We start from the raw sequence: 20,347 nt of genomic DNA on the forward strand, positions 1-20,347 counted from the left end.
TGTTAGCGATTAAAGAAGATTCAGCTCCTCTTTCTCCAAGCTCCAACAGGCCGGTACGTAACGCGGCTCGCCCTGCTCCTCCATTATTGGTATTGATTTCATTTTTAACCGGAATGTTTACAAAAAAGTCATATTACAAAATCCTAATAAAGCAATGTCCACAAACTGAACATAAGTGCTACCAAATCTTTGCTGCCTTCTGGGATTCTGGTGTAAACACGATATTGAAAACTAGCAACTTTGGACTTTGGTCAGCATCCACGAGTTTTGGCTGAAAAATGCCATGAAAGTTCTCCCCTTCAGATATTAGCTGACACCAAAAATTCAAGACGGCAAGGACTCCAAAAAGAGAACTCAAATTATGGGATATATTTGCTACACAATCCCCTTCTCTCAATAGAGCATTTCAAAGTTTAGACTTTGTACTTGACATTTAGTTCCAGCAAAGGTCTTCTGGCTTTCTGAGCCCTACAACTGTCTAAATTATGGCTTGAAATAATAATATTTCACATTAGCTTGGAACATTGTATACGTCTGTGGTATTTCACTTTGTAGTTCAGGTCTTGTGACTTAAATGATCTGACACTGTCTTACGACACGCTGCTAGCAAGCACTTGACTGCCGAATTGAAGTTTATCATAAAACAGCCAAAATATCCTTACAGACATAGTAAAAAAACAAAAATAAGTACCAGGCTACATTGTTCTGTATATGAGACCATAATCCAGCCACAGGAAAAGTTTAGGTGGAAGGGCAGTTTGCCAAAGATGTTACAAAGCGGCATGGGAAGTACTAGCACGTTCAAGTGTGAAGAACTGAAGTGGATTCACATTCAGTTAGTTCTTCTGACAAACACAAAAGAAACCCTGGAGATTTTATGGAAGAGCTGAAGACTAATGAAGCTGCTACAACACTTGACATAACACACGGGCAGTATTTAACGTAAAACACTTCTAAATGTATTGCTAAAGTCTTTTGATTTTTAGCTTTCAAAAAGAACATCCAGACAGGCTTTGCAGGACTGATACCTACTGTCACTCCATCGCTAGATCCTGCCTACTTGTCTATAGTTTTGAGAATCAAAGCGCTTGCTCCCCAACCACAGAACAGTGTCTATATACGTAAGTAAGCACTTACCACTTTTTATGAGTCTTCTTGGCTCAAGTTTCCAGCATTCACTGTTTACAGTGTGAAATTAAGGGCAACAACTTCTAATGCATCTTCTGGTATTTCTCGTTTTATATTTTCCAATTAAATCCTTTTTTTTATTATTCATTGGCACTAAGTCCCCGATCTCACATCTTTGCAGAAGACTTTCAAAAGCATGCAGGCTTTTATTAATTTAGATACCTAAGGACTTTCCATACTGGTATATCCAGAGCAATATCATGCCCTGTACTGTGCAGGTGTAAGGCTCTTAGATCTCATCAACAAGATTACTAATTCTAAGAGGTACTTAAGCAGATGCATATCTATTTGCCTTGAATGGGGCTAGTCAAGCGATTACAGTTCTACTCATGCGTGCTGGAGATGGCTTTGCTGCACTTGCCAAGATTACACCCTGATCTACAGCATAGCTGGAAAGGGAATACATTTCCCCAAATACTGAGTGTGTGCATAAAGACATCCTGTTTCTTGCGAGTAAAACAACTCTATTCCTCTTCTCCTCTGAGTAGCAGAAGGGAATGGTGCTTAACTTAGTGCTGCACACCCTCCCACTTGTTTCTCCAGACTTTTCCTGTTCTCTGTGAGGAACGTCACACAGACAACTATTTCAGTCCTTGGCACCAGAAAAACAATCACCTTGGAAAAGAGATCTTGCCTCTGCTCTATCATTCTTCCCCTATCTGTCAGCTCATTAGTCCTTGTTGTACATCTGTGACACCAATTCCTCTGAGTTCAGCCTGTGGATAAGAGCTCAAATGGAAACACCCTTTTTAGTCCACTGGACTTCATTTCGTTAAGGACACAGATGAAAGCCAGCTGCAATTTCACTTTGAATCACAGCTAAAATGCCTTTGATTTGATACACGTTATAAAGCTACTACCACACAATGAAATTCAGTCTGACAAACTTAAGATCCCTTTCCATTAGCCATCACCCACAGTTTTCACAATGAAGTATTGGCATGTTCCTTCTTGTGTAAGGATTTCTCCACCCTTCCTTATTCCCACCTGTCAGTATGCACTTACACAAGCGTGCTGACCCAGACTTCAGGGAAGGCATTGCAACAACTCTTCCATTCTTAGCCTGCACTGACAGTGTTTTTAAGTTTTAAAGTGTGCAACCCCAAAGTAGCAGATTGGCTACTAAAACAAGAATTCAATCGGGCTTGAAAGAAAGGGATCTTCATAATTCCCTTGACATCATCAGACTAAAAATCCCATGCTTTGATAGAAAGATTAGAGGAAACATAATTCAATTAGAAATTGACGAAGCGGAAGAGAGTGGCTTTCTGTACATCTTTAGCTTCCTCTCAGCACTTTGCTGTCACAGAGTTGTTTCCCTTTGCTTTCTGTGGCTAAACTTTAAAGCTATTAATCTGTCTGTTTATTCAGTGAGCAACTCTATCCAACTTTCTAGCGAAATTAGCTATTTTTACTGCCTGTCTTTGCCTTTCAGTGGTCTAGTTTCTGGAAATTACAGCTATCAAGCATCAGGAAGCAAAACCGAACTAAACAACCAAAGAAATCCACTCTAAGCAGTTTGGGTGGCCAAGGACAGCATAGTTATTTTTTAAAGTTTCATTTCAGACAGTTTCCAGCTATGGCTTGGTTTACATTGTGCTGAAATCTCTCATGCCCAACTGGAATTCACATGCAACTGATACCAGTAATTTACAATAGCTCTTTGACACAGCTTGAGATGCAGTGGCAGCCCCATTAGCTTTGTGTTTGAAGCGACAGTATCAAGATGGAATCTAGAGAAGAACAAGAGTAAGGAAACTATTTACATTGAATCTTGGCTCCAGCAAAGCATGATTCTCATCAACTTCAACAGGGCCAGAATTTAACTGCAAGACACTCTTGGAAGTGAGACAAGAGAGAGTATGTGATGGAGGGAACGTAGGAGGAGTGGAATGTAGAGAGGGGAAGGAAGCATCCATTCTAGGATCTCCTAATGACTACATTGATCAGAAGATGCTCAAACTATTGCAAAACACACAAAGCCTACTAAACTCACTTTTTTGAGAGCTACCAATTCAGTAGTAATTAGTGTGAAAGAAAATCTTGGGTTTAAAAATAAAAAGGCTCATCACTTTATATGATGACAATTGCTTAGTTCTAATTATTTCCTTAGCTAGATCTTCACAACATTCTTTAGCTATGGGAAAGCTGACTGTAAGTAAAGTCAGTTTACAAAGAAAAGGCTTTGTGCAGTACTGTGACTGAAGTGACCTACAGATGGATGTACAACAACAAGGCTAGTGCAGAAATGCAAATCAGGAACATACATAAGAACTTGTCTGCACTTGGACAAATGTACTGCTGAGAAATGAGGCAATTTTGTCTGAAGACATTTGTCCTTCCAGAACATGAAAGCAAAGAAAGGGTTCCTTGTGTAGCTTTGGAAATGCAGTTGTTTCATGAAAAAAGATGAGCTCTAATAATAGTAAAAGTGGCAGAGACCCAGTCTGAAAAAAATCTTCAGATCCTACTGTAAACAAGACCTTCATTTTGAATTCAGGCATCTTCCATTTTTAATACAACTCTGCTGCTGAAGCAATCTATTTTCTACCTCTCCATAAAACACATTTAACCAAGAGCCAAGAGGTTTCCCAGACATCTCCATGACTGTGCAGGAGTAGAACTTGAGATCACAGGAACTGCTAAAGTGTTGAACGTGGCAGGTTGTAAAGCAAATCACAGACACCACTAAGTAGATCTGCGTAGAAAGGTTCTTGGACTCAAAAAGCCATTCCCAAACTGTCTATTCTTCACCAATTAAAACGTGAACAGAAAACCACAGCACTGGGCACATTTCTATAAAGCCTTTCTTCTGTGAAGACCACTTCAGTCCAAAGGGGTCTAAAAGCTGCTGTAAGATTTATGGAAGATGGGCCACAGTGCTGATGTTTCCTTGTTGAAGAAAAAGGCTTGTCATGTCAAAAGTTTACAAGTTCATAGTTTCTCCTGTGGCTTTTACCACACACTATTAAAACCTTACATTAAAAAAAAAGAGCTAGTTTTGCATACCTGCTTCGGTAACAGTATGCAGCATACAGAACAGCTCATAAAGCCAGGAGACTACATAGCTTCTAGCCAATGGTAAAAGCTCAGCAGAAAACTTCATCCAGCCAGAAGACATTCCAAGGGAAAGATTCCCACCCTTGATTTCCAGCCACCTCTACCAGGTGTTACCTGGTAAACATTTTTATAGTTCCTGAATACATGTCTGTAGACATCCAACCCCCAAGGAAGAACTGATAATCATTTGCCTCTCCTCCTCTTCTACAGTCATTAAATGGATCACCTGGCTTTTTTTTTTTTTTTTGTTAAATGTAGTGTGTTCAATTTTGAGAAGCACGCAGTTTATAGGGAGGTCCCTGGTCAGCAATGCTTATGCTTCTAAATATCATTCTTTAAAAAAAGCAAACAACACAAAACAAAACAAGAGAAACTCCTGGGCCTTTATTCTCCCTGAGGACGAGGTGAGAATTAACAGCATCTATTTTTAGGCATGAAACTGCTAGTGCCTAAGTGAGCAAGCTACTCACTCTCTACAGGAAATAAGGAGACAGGCTATTGCAGAGCCCGGAGCAGTTGCTGTGAATTGATTGTGGGAGAGCTTATCACACTCCTCACTGTTCATAGTAAGCTGGGTAGACTGCCAAATACCTTTCAATAGACAGGAAATCAAGGAGTCCAAACAAATTAAAGCAGAGGAACAAATACTTACTAGTAGAGTTATCATTGTAATCCCATGCCTCAACAAGCAGCGTGTAGGATCTCTGCAAAAGAGAAACCAGAGTTAATTTCAAAGCTGCATGGAACCTGAAGGAAAAACAATAATACAATTCAAATTCAAAAAATACCTGCTGTGCCCGAGAAAACAGAAATAGGTAATAGGTTATACTTGAGACAAATGTGATCTTCTTGAAACCCCATAAGCTACCTTATCCAGTCTGACTTACGAGACCTTTCACCTCGGATAGCTCATCTTTGTCATCATTAATGCATCTTATGTACTTAACCAGGAAGTCCAGCCTTTGACACTATGCTGTAGCCACAGCTGAGCACGTGTGGAATTGCATACTGCACGTTGAAGAGAGAAGACACTGAACTAGCATAGCAGCAACCAAAAAAAAAAAAAACAAAAAAAAAACCCAAAAAACCACCAACAAAAAAGAACCACCACTCTCAAGAACTGCTTCAAAAGAGTTTTACTTTGAGAAAAGTAGACTTGATTTCCCTGCCCCCAATCATCCTGAAAGCAAGAAGTGTTGCTAAGATTACTGTGCTCTGCCTTGACAGCACAATCTCTAGGGACTTTGCTTTTCAGCACCCCCTTTGAAAGCTTTGTCTGCACGAGGGCCATCGCAGCTCCCACAAGTATCAGGTAACCGAGGGAAGAACTGATGGATGTGGGAAGGGGGTGGGCTAAGAGAGATGCATTGTAAAACAAAGGCTAAAATCGAGCTATTTGGGAGAGCAGGGAAAGGGAAGACGCACTATCCACCCCGTGTCACATTTACAGACAGACTAACCTGCCAATGAGCTCCCTAGCACTCCAGTAATAATAATCATCAGCATAAACTAATCAAGAGCGACTCCATGGGTTGGACTGATGCCAGCTATTTCATCTGAGCCACCTTATCTTCAATCCTAACTTGAGAACAAGAGCCATTAAGATGTATTCCCTTCCCCCTCCCTACTCCGGGATATTATTAACTCAGTTGTATCTTTCAAAATTGCCATACAGCCAGGCACAGCCAAACTTAAAGAAGGATTCAAAAAAGCCTTCAAAATGAAAAAAAAAAAGCCAAATAAAAAATCCCAACACACTCTGATTTGATAAGTACATTAAGAACTACAAATGAAGTAATAAACGTAACATCTTTCTGGTGAGAACAATAACAGAACAAATATAAACTCTCTCCGTGAAGAGCTTTGATGCTTTGCCATAGAAGCTGTATACTGTAAGGTTTATTTCTTCTTAATTGTATAGGCACTCAGTAGTGGCCTGCAGCCCTTAACACCTTTTCTGTACCAGAAACCAAAATAAAGTTGAGAATAAGCTGCTAGAAGGTGCTGCTTTAAGGCAGACCTCAAATTCCTTGAGAGGAGAGGAAAACAAAACAAAACAAAAAAGGAACAAAAAGGAGGCTGAGGCAGACTGTTTTCTCACGACTGGACACAGCATGCAGCCTCTGAATGAAAACCTAGTTTGTGATGGACACCAGCTTGGAATATAGCCTAAATATGTTTCATATTCAAAGCAGACTAGGATTCCATTTTGTTCACTGATAACTGTGGGAAAATGCTTCAAAAAGTAAGCAAAGCTGGGCGAGCTGAGACATGCATCCTGACTTTTACAGGGAGGCTGCATTGGCCACACCATTTTTGGTTAATATTTCATGAAAGTGACACATTTGCTATTAGTCTAGAACAAGTGCCTCAACTTGGAAGAAACTTCTGCAACAAAACAAAGCGCGATGTGATCATTTAACACCGTTGAAAGCATACTGAAGAAGTTCTTTCACAAGCCAAAGGTAAAAATCAATCAAACAAAACTCAAATAGTGCTGCTGAGCCATTTCAGAGGTGCACATTGCACTATCACGGATGCTTTCTCACTGGTTTAATTGCAAACACTGAGAAGCACAACGTGTTTCTGCAAGCTTGAAAAAAAGTGTTACGATATGGAGAATGAATTATGACAACTAACACTATTTCCAATGAAGTTAAGGATGTTTTCCTTTCGGCCTTGCATAATTGTTTTGGAAGATATTTTGTCTAAACTCATAGCAACAGTTACGGGTTGGTTCTCAGCACTGTTTACCAACACACCTAGCCCTTAAGGAAAGGAAAGGCTGAATCCTGGCTTTAAGTACTAATGTTGCTAGATACCTGCATGACCACTTTCTACAGGAGTTTGTTTACAGAGTAAAGAGCTTCTGCTTAACTGGGTAGAAATAAAATGCAGGGAGAAAAGACGTACCCTAGCAACTCCCTTGTTTCTATGTGCCCCCTTTCACCTCATCTGACATATTTTAAATAAGGAATCCCCATCCTGAAAAGGGAAGGTATCAAGAATGGCAGTTTAATCTCTAGGCTCAGTCCCACTCAGCATGGGGCAGGGAAAGGACAAGACTTTGTGTTCAGTGCAGAAAGCAGAGACACCCACATCCCCACAACAGCAGTAAGCGCCCCTCAGCAACACAGCCATCACATAACTCCAGCCAATGCCTCTCCACCACTGCCCAAAAAAGAGTTCTGTGCAAAGACTGAACCATTGTTATATTTTAAAAGCGCATATCATCCCCACTCTATAGATCAACAATTAAGATATCTCAGGAATGACTACTTACAGTGAGGAGGTTTAAGTTTTCCCATGCCCACAGCTGACCTCTGCCCATCTTTGAATAAATATATATATCCAGACACAAGAATTCCACGTCGTGCACCTTATTCCATCAAAGCAATGTCCTAAGCAAAGAGGCAGCAGTGAACTTTCTGGAGTCACACCCAATTAGCCACTGTAAGACTGAGCCTGACCAGAAGGCAGGGATTCTGACTTGAGAGGAAAGGCAGTTTGAAAGGAACAGCCAGCCTGCACAGCGTGCACAACATCCAGTCAGATCCACCCAGAGGGCTGAAAGGCAGCATGGTCAAATTGAAGCTGAAGTCCTATGAGTTTTAAGCTATGAGAGGATGGAAATGGTTGAGGTCGCACACCAAATAAAATAAAGCAAGCACCCATGTGCAAGGGTTGCTTCCCTCAGTGACAAGCTATCACGAGTTAGCCTCAGTCCACTGACAATGCAACTCACTGAAAGCTCTGAAGACGCTGAAATCCAAAGAAAGTCCCTTTTAAAGGCCTGAAAGAGCAATGCAGCATATTTTCTAGCTATTTAAATGAAATAATAGCAGCTCCAGCTAAACAACAGGTGTTCAAAGCTCTCTTCTCTACTATTTCTTCTTCTCTTCATCCAGGTATTCACCCAAGAGAGGTGGTTTTTTACTTTGGCTTCTAAAGACATTCTGCAATTCAGAGTTACAGAGGAAGACTGAAACATCAGGCTTATTAGCAAAAGGACAGCCTCCTTCTGAAAGAGGCTGCAACTTGTCAAACTTCTTTCCCTTCTAGCCTTGTGGTTAAACCAAGCAAGAGCTTTGCTGAGCATGTGAAACCGTGACTAGACAAATGCAGTGGGAAGTTCGCATTCTTAACGTTGTGCCTGCTCCTCCCCTCTGCCAAACAAGGAGAGCAGGTTAAGCTCAGCCATGTTCTCCTCGTGCACTCCTATCCAGGCACAGCTGTGAAGACTCATCTGAGAACAGTCCTCAGACCGTGCCTGCACCACTAGGAAGAAGGCTAGGAGCTGGGCACACTATCACAGGGGCACAGCACACTGAGGGTGCTGCTGCAGTCTCTCTGCCCTTCAGCTAGAAGGGGATGAGACAAAGAATGGAGAAACAGAGTAGTAGTTCAGAGTGCCCAAAAGCCAGGAAAGGAGGGCAACTCCGAGCACAATTGAGGCTAGTCAGAAAACCACTTCCCCTAAAAGTCAGCAGGACTCTCACTTGCATGCTCCTGCTGCCGCATGGCAAGTCACAGTGACGCCGCCGTGCAGATGCGTCACCACGTCATGCCACGGTCAGCCAGTGAACCCTGACAACAGAGTGCTCCTCCATGGGAGCTGAAGGCAACTGGTTCCTCATCCAGAGAAATTACGTATTTGGAGGAAAAACAGGAAACAATTCTCTTGATTCTTTCTTGAACACAGTGAGGAAGCAATTCTATGGGTCAGCCTACAGAAGACTAAGGTAACAACCCATAAATTGTTACTCTCTTAACCCTGTACATGCAGGCAAAGCAAGCTGTAGTGATCTTCTGCTTCAGAGTCCCTGACCAAGTGCTAGACTGAACCTCAAACAGGCAGGTTTCATCAGAATATGCCAGGGTGAAAATGCAAGCACAGTGTTCTTTTGCTGTTTGTTTTGAGCAGTTCCTCCATTGCTGTCAGTGCTCGTAAACACTTCAGTGCCATTCAAAGAATATACAAAAACAAATTTAATTCATCGGCAACTTACAGGAATGACTTTCACCCACCATTCCAGCTTGGCATAAGCCAAGTCAGTAACTGAAGACCGTTTCTGTGACACAGCTTCTCCTTCCTGCCAAATGATGGACGCAAATTACCACTATCCAAACTATGCATGCGCTTAAGCATCCAGTAAATCATCCTGATCTCTGATCTGTCAAACTTGCTGGAATAATGAGTGTCCTGTGAATACATAATGTGCTGAAGTTGCCATTGTGTGAAGTAAGTCCATGGTTTGTCTGGGAGCCGAGCAATGCTGAGTCTACTGCTGCTTCCTGTTGCTTGTCCTGTATTAGCATTATTTTTGGATAGGCCCCATTATGTTCTGTAATCCTCCCTGCAGTCAGTATGGCCACGCTATTGTTCTCGGTTAATATTAGCAGTCAATGTCACTGTCTGGGTGGCCAGGCTACAATGTATTCCAATCATAAAACTAGCATGCATTAATGAAACAATGTACTGAGTTAGAGGGGGGTGACTTCAGATCCATCCCTCCCACTGCTCTTCTTAAAACACATATATTTATATTGTATGATGTTATACATAAAATCTTTCTTTTTAAACTCATGATTTTAGGTGACTGCAGCTGCTGAGGTGCATCACACGACAACAGCACTTTAATCAGCACCTTACCTGGTTACAGGGAGATTTTCTCACAGAGCTCCACTTGTTAAAGGCTAGTAGGTAGGCCAAGATGTCAACAGTTGCTTTTGACCTCCCCCAGCAAGCAGATTACCTGCTCTTATCAGTCCCCCTACCTGTTTAAAGCATCCCACTGATAATTAAATGCACCAGTTACAAAAGGGTGGCAAGGTTAATAGAGAGAATACCTAGTAGCCAGCCAAGCAAAACAGTCAGGTTCACATAGAGCAAGCCTGAACAAGAAGCCTTTCTACTTATTTACCTAAGTGCATAAGAACTGGGTTGAACTGGTAAAGGACTCGGGATGTTTGACTACTTACAAACCACTTTAACCACTTCTATCCACATTTTACAGCTTCTTCTGAATACTACAACAATAATGAGTATAATTTATGCTGTAGAAGAGTGACCACAGAGTCATGAGCTCCCGAGAAACAAGAAAAGATTGTAACAACTTCTAATTTTCACATCTTTCCCCATTTAAGATGCATATGGCTCACATTTACAATTATTATTAGAACTGAATTAGGTAACATATAAAACTTCTGTCCATCAGCAGAAATGCTTAGTTTAGTCTGATTTTTCAAAGACGGTCCTGTCTTTAGTTTTATCTATATAGAAATGCTTTTAAGAAGCGTAGCTTGAGGTTTTTGCAGGGCACTGGAGGTACTGAAGTAGGAACTGAAGCTGGAATAAAAGCCATGGACGAGAATGCAAGCTTCTCAAGCTGCACAACATCTCACACAAATGAGCTGAGGCCCAACTTCACCACCTTCCCAACTAGTTTACTTCTACTGAGGCCTTCATTCCACAGCGAAGCAGTAAGTTTCCCCAACAAGAATTTTATGCATAAAGCATCAATTTTATGCAATTCATTTTTAGACATGCAGACTTCCAGCTGCGTAAACAAGCCGACAGCGCTGGATGCGTGCAGTCTGAGAAAGTTTAGGAATAAGCTTCAACATGAGGCCCAATCCAGCTGCACTGAAGCTAAACTGGAGCGGGCCTTCGTTACGTATCACAAGAACAAAAATCCTGGAAGCAGGCAGGATTTATTTTTAGGCATATTATGGTAATATAATCAAATGGATTTACCAGGAAGATGAAGTTCTGAACTGACTGGAACATAAATAACTCTTAAGAACATGTAACAGGTCCAAAACCCCCAAGTAGCTGCACTGCTTCTCTGCAGTCCTGGGGAAAAAACACAGCTCCACGGATGGTAATTACGCTTCAGATGTCAGTTAATGCTCTCAGCTCCATCTTGGCTAGCCATCCTAAGCAAAACACTGCCCTTTCAGTGCTGAAGATTTATTCTTATAAGTGAACAACAAACGATGTGGTGTGAGAGTATTACTTGATTGATCTGCATTTTGTTATAAAATTTTCTTCTGACCTGCCCTACTCTGAGATGATTTATGAGACATTCTTTAAGAAGAGCTTAAACAATACTGAGCATGTGCTACTGCAAGTTTTCAAGAGCTAACTGGAAGGAGGAAGAAAAAAAAATAAAAAAAAATCAACACAGAACAAAATCAAGCTTTACTTGTATGATTGTTACCCAATGGTTTAAAATTATGTAAAAAAAAAAAAAAAAAAAAAAAAAAAGAAAGAAAGAAAAACTCAACATGTACAATAAAGCAAATGAAAACAAAGGTGAAAATAAAACAACAATAAAAGTAGCTGAATGATGCGATGCTTTTCTCTCAAAAGGCCGCTACATTAATTAATGAGGCACAGATAAGTATTTTGGAAGCCTCTTGTGTCTAGACAAGGGGAAAGAGGAAATCATGAACCTTAAAAACTAGAACAACACTAAAGCTCTTTCATTCCTTCTTTCTAGCCAGAAAAAGCAGTGCCTACCCAGAGGACATATTTACGTCTCCAGGACCCAGAAACAGTAAGATTTGTCATTAAAAAAAAGGGGAAGGCCAAATATTTTATTTTTTAAAGATGGAAGTAAGACATTCAAAACACTTTTTCCATCATATTTTACACTAAAGCTATTCAGATGCTGGAGGGTTTTTTCCACCCTCAATAGTTTGCTGTTGGGTTGGTGCAATTGGCCCCAACATTAAATAATTACAAGGATCATAATTTCAGGATAAACAAGCTGTTTGAAATTAGACCTGAGCATACCAAAGGAACTGCCAACTTTGACCTGCTTCTTACTCACAGCCTCATCAAATACACAAAAAAACCTCTCTTCACATAAAAGCAGAATTTACTGCTAAGCTTTGCTTTGTTATCCATGTGTGGCTCCCTGAAGGTACAGCAGGCATCAGACTATGAATGCCGTTTGATTCCTTAAGAAAGGCAAGAGATTTGATTTATGCCAAAGAAGAGCATGTGTCTAGCAAACAAGACTTGTTGAGACTGACTTTGACAAGTGGAACATGGAAATTCTTTTGTTCCATATACTTTCCTATATGGCTTCATAAGCCAGGCCTGCCCATCAAGAGAAATCAATCAAATCTCTAAAAGAATGCATGAATAAAGCCTGGCTGTGTATATATTTTAAAAATATTGTTATCATTGCAAATTACTGTAGAATTGCAAGCTACTGCAGGGATGGCTTTCTGGATGCACTCTGGTGTTTTTTTTCCTGCTGGTCTGCTGCCCTGTTCCCTAGCAACTTTGTCAAACTTCCAATCACTTAAATGAATTTATGGCCCACCATCTCCACAGCCATTATTCACAAGGATACATATCAAAACTGACAACAGCTAACTGTGTGAGCTTGTAGTAAGACTCCAATGCTTCAAATCTACATTACAACTACAAGCCAAATCTAACAGTACATTTATATTACACACCATTTTCTTTTGTTCAGAATCTCTAACACAACATACCTATTTTTGACAAAAGGCCAGAGGGGCAGCTTGGCTGGGAAGAAGTGCTTTGTGTCCTGTCCCCCCCCCCCCTCCACACACACACACACACACACACACTCTCATTTTCTTGTAGCTTTTTTAAAGTCATGAAGGCAACAACAGCTCTGAATGTTACAGATTCAAGCTGTAACATCCCAGAAAAACCTCCTTTGGACAACAAAACACAACACATACACAGAGATGAGCATGAATTTTCAAGTGCAATACAACTAACATTCCAGCTTAGCTCCAGTTTCTTTGAACATAACCAATTGAAAATGAATGGTAAGCTCTCACAATTAGCCGCATTTGTAAATCTAAAGCTGGTCTCATGCTTTGATTAATCAACAGTGTTTACCCATCTAAAGAAATGTTTTTAAGTGCTGAAATTTCAGCATCAGATTTGAGTTGGCTCATTAAGTTTTCTAGTTTATCTTTAGAGCTCTCAGAACTACTTAAAAATGATTTCTGTCCACAGTTTCAGTACAAACAAGTGCTTTGTCACATTAGATATTCTTTTGTTCCAGTGCTATTTAGAAGTCACAATGGCTAACTGAAAAGCTGTGTCCTGTGAAGTTAAAGCTGGGATGCAGGCTTGATAATTGAGAACAGTCATCACAATCTCAAAAGTAATATTTTTGCATGGAAAAAAATGCAAGCATTTATTCCAAAAATTTCCAGTTGTGGGAAACAGAGTTGTCAGAAGTTGACAAGCTTTGCACATTTTGCAGGCTGCACTGGAGTCTCACTGCTGCTCTATGATTCCAGTTCTGAGGTACATTCAGCGGGACAACAGAGAAATTTCTTTCACTAAAGAAAGCAGACAAGAAACTTTTTCCATGGTCTCCAGAACCCCCAAGTCCTCCTACTACACTGAAGATGTCCCTTCCTAGTGATCCTACAGAGAGAAGGGCATTAGAAGGGGAGTATTCAGTTTTCACATCTTTTCTATATACACTTATCTTCAGATCCGAGGCATTTAAATGACTGGGAGCAGACTGGCTCAGGGGGGAGATGACCCTAACTCTTCTGAAGAAAGAAACAAAAAACAACAAAAAAAGCCCTGCAGTACAAGCATTGCAGCCACTGGCAGAGCTTCAAATACCTCAGATTTTTTACAAAACCCTTCATCCCTTTGATGGCATATTTGATAACAGTTTTATCTCATTCATGTTAGGGGGAAAAAAAAAGAAAGAAAAAAAAAGGAAGAAAGAGAGGACTTGTGCTTCCAACAGAGAATACTTTTGTTAACGCCGCTATTGTACTTTGTAATATTATCTCCACAAAAACGCAGGCTTGATTTCACCCTTCTGCCTCTAAAGCCTTTGCTGCTCCAGAAGTCACAACTGACAGAGAAGGCAGGTAGGAGGCAGCACAGGACGCTCCAAGAACACACAGCTGCCTACAGCACTTGGCCACAGGACTAACAAAGTGGGTGTCTGCACTACAACTGGAGGGAGGAATGTTCTCAGGGTGGGCTTTCCCCCAAAAAAGTCCACGCCCTCACAGCAACCAGGCCTTATCTGACTAGAAGGGCCAAGCTCTGAAGAGTGCTGAAAATCTACATATGCTTCCACCTCTCCAGCAACGATATGGTGACACAGGATAGGAAACAAGATTTACTCCTCCCCTGCGTGCATGCAAGGGCCCTCCACCCCTTGCAAAAATGGCCGTAGGCATCTAGGTTAGGATGACTGGATATTCAAAACTGCTGAGCATCAACATATCCCAAGGCAGTCACTGGGAAAGTGTGTGCTCAGCACCTTTGGAGAAGGGGAGGGGGAAAAACAGTTTCGTTTCCTAGGTGATCTTTAAATACAAGTTTTAGGAACATAAATTTTCAGCTAATATACCATAGCATCTGAGAGAGCCACCCCAAAAGGCAGACTGCCATGTGTGCACAAAAGCCCCCCACATTGGTCATCCTCAGTTTCTGCTGGTGTTGGCAACACTGCTGGGCACAGAGCAGTGCATCTCATGGTACTGAGGGCCATGGCAGCAGCAGTCTTGCATATCCTCAGACCCTACTGCATGAATGGGACACTGGCAATGGTTGTTTTGGAAGGATGGTCCTTACGGTCTGTGCAACAACTACAGGACTCCTCTACAGGGCTAAGCATATCAAGGCTTCACTCCCCTTGAGCTCTCCAGAAGCAACAAGAAACTCTGAAGGGCGAGCCAGCATTCTGCATGTGACCACCAATGAGGCAGATTTCAACTAATGAAGAGGTCACCCCCACTAGTTTCCCACAGGGCTGACCGCTGTTTACTGCAATGGACAACAGTGGGAAAGTGCTTGGCGAAAGGCCTCACAAAGTTTTGCAAACTGGGAAGCCAGAATCTATGGATCACAGAGACAATGTGCCAGAAAACGTGCACTGCGGATAGGAGAGGGTAAGATGGACCAAAGCTATGGCCAGGTTTTTCTGTCTTAGGCTCCAGAGTCCACACATACCTCAAAACACAGCAAGCTTCTAAGGGAAGCTGGCAACCAGCTCACCCAGAGCAGCAAAAGCAGCTCCCATCAACATCAAGCAGCACAGGGAGATTTTCCCCTGGGGGAAGCAGGAAGCCTTCCCAAACACGCTCCAGGGAAGGAGGCCAGCTATGACACACACTTTTCACACGGGATCCCTCCACTGCCCCTAACCCACCGCTCCTTTGGCTCAAGCCCAAGGCTTCACTGCTTTGGAAAAAATAAATAAATAAATAAATGAACTTCTGACCTTCTAATTCTCAAGAGGCTTATTCATGCTGTAAAGTGCAGAGATACTGGGTTTGCTTCCCTGACCCGTTTAGATCCCCCTCGCTGCACATCTGACTTTCAAATTGAACAGGCTGCGCATTGTGAGCCCCAGGGAACACAAACAAAAACACCACCGCATTTCGCTCGTCTCTGCCCGGCGGAGTGCCGGCTCCCCCGCCAAGGCGCCCGCTCCCTCCCCAGCCCAGCGCCTCCATCCCCGCACCACAAGCTGGAGACGCTCGTAGCGAGCCGAGCTCTAACAGCACCATCCGGCAATGCAGAGCGAGCAGGGCACTCACCGGCCAGGCGAAGCTGAAAGGGATAACAATCCGGTTCTTTTCGTTATTCCGGCTGTACTTTAAATTGAAGGTATTCCCGCCGATGACAGGGGTGGATTTGGATCCGAAGCTGCAAGGGCCGCCAGCGGTGACCCGCGATTGGTACTCCTTCAGGCAAACTTTAAAGTAGGTGTCACACTCGTCTCTGGTACACTTTTTATCTCCGGGGTTTCGAGTGCCGTCGCAGCAGTTCCCATTCTGCAGCACGCCGTTCACATTCTGCACGGATAAGATCTCCAGCTCGAACTGTCCCGATGCTGACACCACCTGCTCGTCCCGAGAAAGAACCGCAGGAGAAAAAAAAAAAAAGAAAAAAAAAAAAAGAAAAAAAAAACAAGAAACGAAAAACACGGTTACCTCACCTTTCACCCCAAACACAACCTACGGCAGCTCTGCAGGCAGAGGAAAGTCATCTTAAAGCCAGCTTGCTTTTGAGAGGCACGCACACAGCATTAAGAAAAAAGAAAAAGCAATTGCTTCAAGCTTTTTCCTAGCAAATACCCACAAGAAAGGCTCATAAATCATCCCGGCAACACGGATGCTGAGAAAGAACCCAAAGACCCGAGTCTAAAAGGCATTTGCGAGGCTTCCCAGGAACGGAAGCAAAGCGCGACCGCGGCGCCGGCAGCAGCGCAGCCGCTGCAGCTCGGACGAACGGTGGACGGGACGGGCAGCCCCGCATTACCCGCCAGCACTGCGCTCGGCAACGATGTAAAAAAGAAAAAAAAGACAGTTCAAAAATGCACACACAAATATATATTAAATTAAATATAAAAAAAAAAAAGGGGGGAGGGAGGGAAGTAATCCCGAAAATAAGCGACGCGCGCTAATGGCACTTCGGTCCTCGGACAGTCTAGCCTCGCCTCGCCGCACGGATCGCCGCTCTCCCCGCAGGACAGCCGGCACCGCCGCCCGCGCTCCCGCCGAGCCGCCCCGCGGCGCGCAGCCTCCGCGGCTCACGGGACCCCGTCCAGCCACCGCCGCGGGAGCCGCTCCCGCGCCCCGCACGTACCTGAGCCCGCAGCCCCAGCAGGGCCACGAGGAGGACGAGGGAGCGCGCCGCCGCCCGCCGGGCCGCACGCATGCCGCCGTCCGCCGCCGCGCTGCCTGCCTGCAGGCCGCCGCCGCCGCTCGCTCCGGGACGCGCCGGGGAGGGCCGGAGGGAGCAGGAGGAGCAGGAGGAGGAGACGCCGCTGCCGCCGCCGCCGCCGCCCCGCTCTCTATATACCGCGCCGCGCCCGCGCCGAACAACGCCGCTTTTCAGGCGCTTTCAATAGCGCCCCGGTCTTCAATGCAAAGCAGCCCGGCCTCCTTTTATTCTCCTTATTCTCTCGCCTCCCTCTTTTTGTTTTTTTTTTTTTCTTCCTTTCTTTTTGTTGTCCGCCTTTTCTTTTCTCTTTTATTTTATTATCGCGATTATTATCCCGATCCTTTTATTGCTTTCAGGTCGCCGGGCAGCGCGCGGCGGAGGCGCCCCCCGGGACACACGCGGACACACGCGCGGACACACGCACGCACACCACACACACACACGCACATGCAACGCACGCACCGCCCGCCGCCCGTCTGGCAGCGCCGCCGCCGCTCGCCTTCATCTAGCCCACGGCGGCAGGCGGGGAGGCCGGCCGCGCGCGCATGCGCCCATCCATATGCATGAGGGAGGCGGGAGGAGGAAAGGCAGGTACCGGCGGGGCGAGGAGGCGGAGAGCCGGCGGCCGCTCCTCCGGAGAGAGGCGGGCTGCGGGTCCCTCCCGCCCCGAGGCCGGCGGTCCGTGGGTCCGTCGCGAGACGTTCGTCCGCAGGTGCCGGCCGGCCCACCTGGAGGAGCTGCTCGCCGCGCCCTCGCGGAGGCGCGATCCCCCGCTCGAGGCGGTCGCGGCGCGGGAAAGGCTGGGGTCGCTACTGCGGCGCCCTGCGCCGCGCGGCACCTGAGGCAGAGCGGCCGTCGCGCGCGCCGAGGGAGGGGCGCGCGCTCGCTCGCGCCGGGAACACTGAGGGGAGGACGGCGCGCGCCGGGAGCAGGGCCTCGAGGCGTGAGGGGCTGCCGGCCCTCAGGGAAGGCGAGGCGGCGGTCGCTCTCTCCCGGTGCCGCATCGTCTCTCCCGATCAGCCCGTCGCGTCGGCCGGTATCTCCCCTAGATCGTGAGTGGGAAAACGGGCCAGCCGCGCGTGGAGGCAGCCCGCCGGCTCCCGAGTGAGCGCCGGGCTTCGTCGCCGCGCGCTGCCAGCGGCGGGCTGTGTGGGACTGACTGACTGCCTGCCGCTGGGTGTTGGTTTGCACCGTAGCAAAAAAGCATTCAGGCGCGCTCCCCGAGGAAGAGCCGCACATCAACAGAGCAAACGAGGGCAAGCTTTAAGTGTATCCCTGGGCCGGGCAGTTCCCCGAGCTCCCGTGCGCAGCTGGGTGATCGCTGTGCCGTTCCCGCGCTTGCCCCTCGCCCTGCGGCGCTGCAGACACCGACCCGCAGGCACGGTGCCCGGTATGACCCAGAGCAGCGGTTCCTGTGTCCTTTGATCCCATCCTGATGCAACACACTAACGTGTAAGTGTCTGTTTTATACACCAGAGACAGTGAGAGAGAGAAAAAGAAAATTTCGGACCTAATTGTACCTCCTTCGTTTTCATTTCCTATTGCAAAGGTGCGGTGCAGGCCTGCCCTTGGTTGGGTGAGGGCTGTGCTGGTGCTGCCCATAGCCCTGACACCAGAGCCACTCTCACGCTGCAGCCGCACACCTGCAGGTCCTTTGTGAGCGTAGGTTCCATACCAGCACTTTGGGTACGCCTGGGAAATGCAGCATTGCTTAGAACTCCTCACTCCTTTTTCAGCCCAAAAGGTGTAACAGCATCAGTTGTTCCTTACTCAGAGTTGTTACCTTTCCTTAGGCTGGTAAACCCTCCTTGTATCTTCCCCGCAACGTGGCTGCAGTTTTGTAAGACAGGAACCAGCATCTCTTCCTTTTTGAATGGCTTCTACTTAGCTTCCACAGCCACTTTGAATGTTACTCATTTACAAGTGCCACACAGCTGCTCCTCTAGGCCTTTTAATACCCTGCTGCTTGCTAGTAGGCTGCGTAGACCTCTAGGGCAGGTCTGTAGTTGGCCTTTCTGTGAAAGGTTACTCCACCTGTTTGACTCCAGTGCTTAAGAAACCCAAAATGCTGGTTCCCACAGTGCTTGTGACTCAGCAGTGAAGCTGCCCTTAAACAGAATTACTTGTCCAACAACTTTAAATGCTTTGCAAGCACTTACGAATTAAGCCTCCCAATGTCTTGAGATGCGAAGTATTACTGATAGGTAAACCAAAGCAAAGACTGAGTAGCGTGGAAGTGTATTGCATGCCCCCTGTTGCAGCTCTAGAAGGTATGGTGACCTTGTAGAAATCAATAACAAAATCTCCTTCACTTATTGAGGCCTGAATTTCACTCTTGAAGTCCCATCTCCTGTTTTTCTTCACTGAACTCTCAGGGCCATTAGCCTCAGCACTGAAAATCAATGGAGTGTGCAGTGTTATGCCAATTGAGGATTTTTTTTCAGATGCCCATTCCACTGTATACACCAATGTACAAATCACTACATGCGCAGGTGGGACCTGAACTGTGGTTGTTTTGAGTAGTCTGAGGCTGATGCATTTGAAATTCCTGGTGCAATGCCATTTTTACAAATGTTCCTGTCACACAAGGTGCAGAGCCTTGTGTATCTTCCCTTGAGGCCGGTGAAGAACTTTTCAATTTCTGGCCCTCAGCTTTTTACATTGCGTCAAGTTACTTCCTGTTAATCTTCCTATTCTGACATAATGATATTACATCCACATTAGAAGCTGTTACAAACATCTTGCGTGCCAAGGTCCCGTGTTACAGAGAGTACTTTGCTTTAGTCCTGAATCAGTTTCCTAATGCAGTTAGATCCTGCTTCATCAGAGCCACTGGGAGAATGCCCAGCACTTCAATAGGACGAGGATCATAGCCTTTAGAGGGAGCGCCTGGCCTACAAGGGTCAGGTGTCCCAAAGTCAGTGCTTTGTGTTAGGAAAGTTGTAATTTCCTTTTAAAGCTCTGTGAGTCATCAAATGATGGCTGTGAACAATCCCACAGGATTTCCTTAGATTTGTGATACCCGAAGGTAAGTTTGGAACGATGCCCCTGAAAATTCCTCGTTTGGGGACCTGGTCCACCTTGTTTTCAGGTCAGTGACTGAGCCATTTACTGCTGTAATGCAGACCAAGGTGGTTACATAATGGTGAGGATCCAATCTTTACCAACCTTCAAAACCAGTAGAAAGAGCTACCACTGGAATCTGCAGTCATAAAGAATTCGTAAAGTTTGATGACCTCATTCCAAAGCAAATGAAGAAGCTATAAGGAGCCCTTTGTTTCTCCACAGATATTTTTTTTAATGCAGGGTGGTTTTTAAGTTGCTTTTTGCTTTTCTGTATGAGCCACTGGCTAAACTTGTTCATCACACTTTCAGATATAACTATGGACA

General features: G+C 44.9%; 1 protein-coding gene across 1 annotated transcript in view; it reads right to left on the reverse strand.

Annotated features, from left to right (window-relative positions):
• Positions 1-17,000, reverse strand: part of JAG1 (jagged canonical Notch ligand 1) — a 35,555-nt gene extending 18,555 nt beyond the window's left edge. Inside the window, exons 1-3 of the mRNA XM_052695751.1 lie at positions 16,880-17,000; positions 15,829-16,134; positions 4,901-4,952 (exon numbers count right to left, since the gene is read on the reverse strand). Coding sequence (XP_052551711.1) covers positions 4,901-4,952; positions 15,829-16,134; positions 16,880-16,951 — 430 coding nt within the window. The 5' untranslated portion in view covers positions 16,952-17,000. The remainder of the gene's footprint in view (positions 1-4,900; positions 4,953-15,828; positions 16,135-16,879) is intronic.
• Between the last annotated feature and the right edge of the window lie 3,347 nt (positions 17,001-20,347).

This window comes from Tympanuchus pallidicinctus, unplaced genomic scaffold (assembly GCF_026119805.1).
Source record: "Tympanuchus pallidicinctus isolate F22 unplaced genomic scaffold, pur_lepc_1.0 scaffold1, whole genome shotgun sequence".
Taxonomy (NCBI): domain Eukaryota; kingdom Metazoa; phylum Chordata; class Aves; order Galliformes; family Phasianidae; genus Tympanuchus; species Tympanuchus pallidicinctus.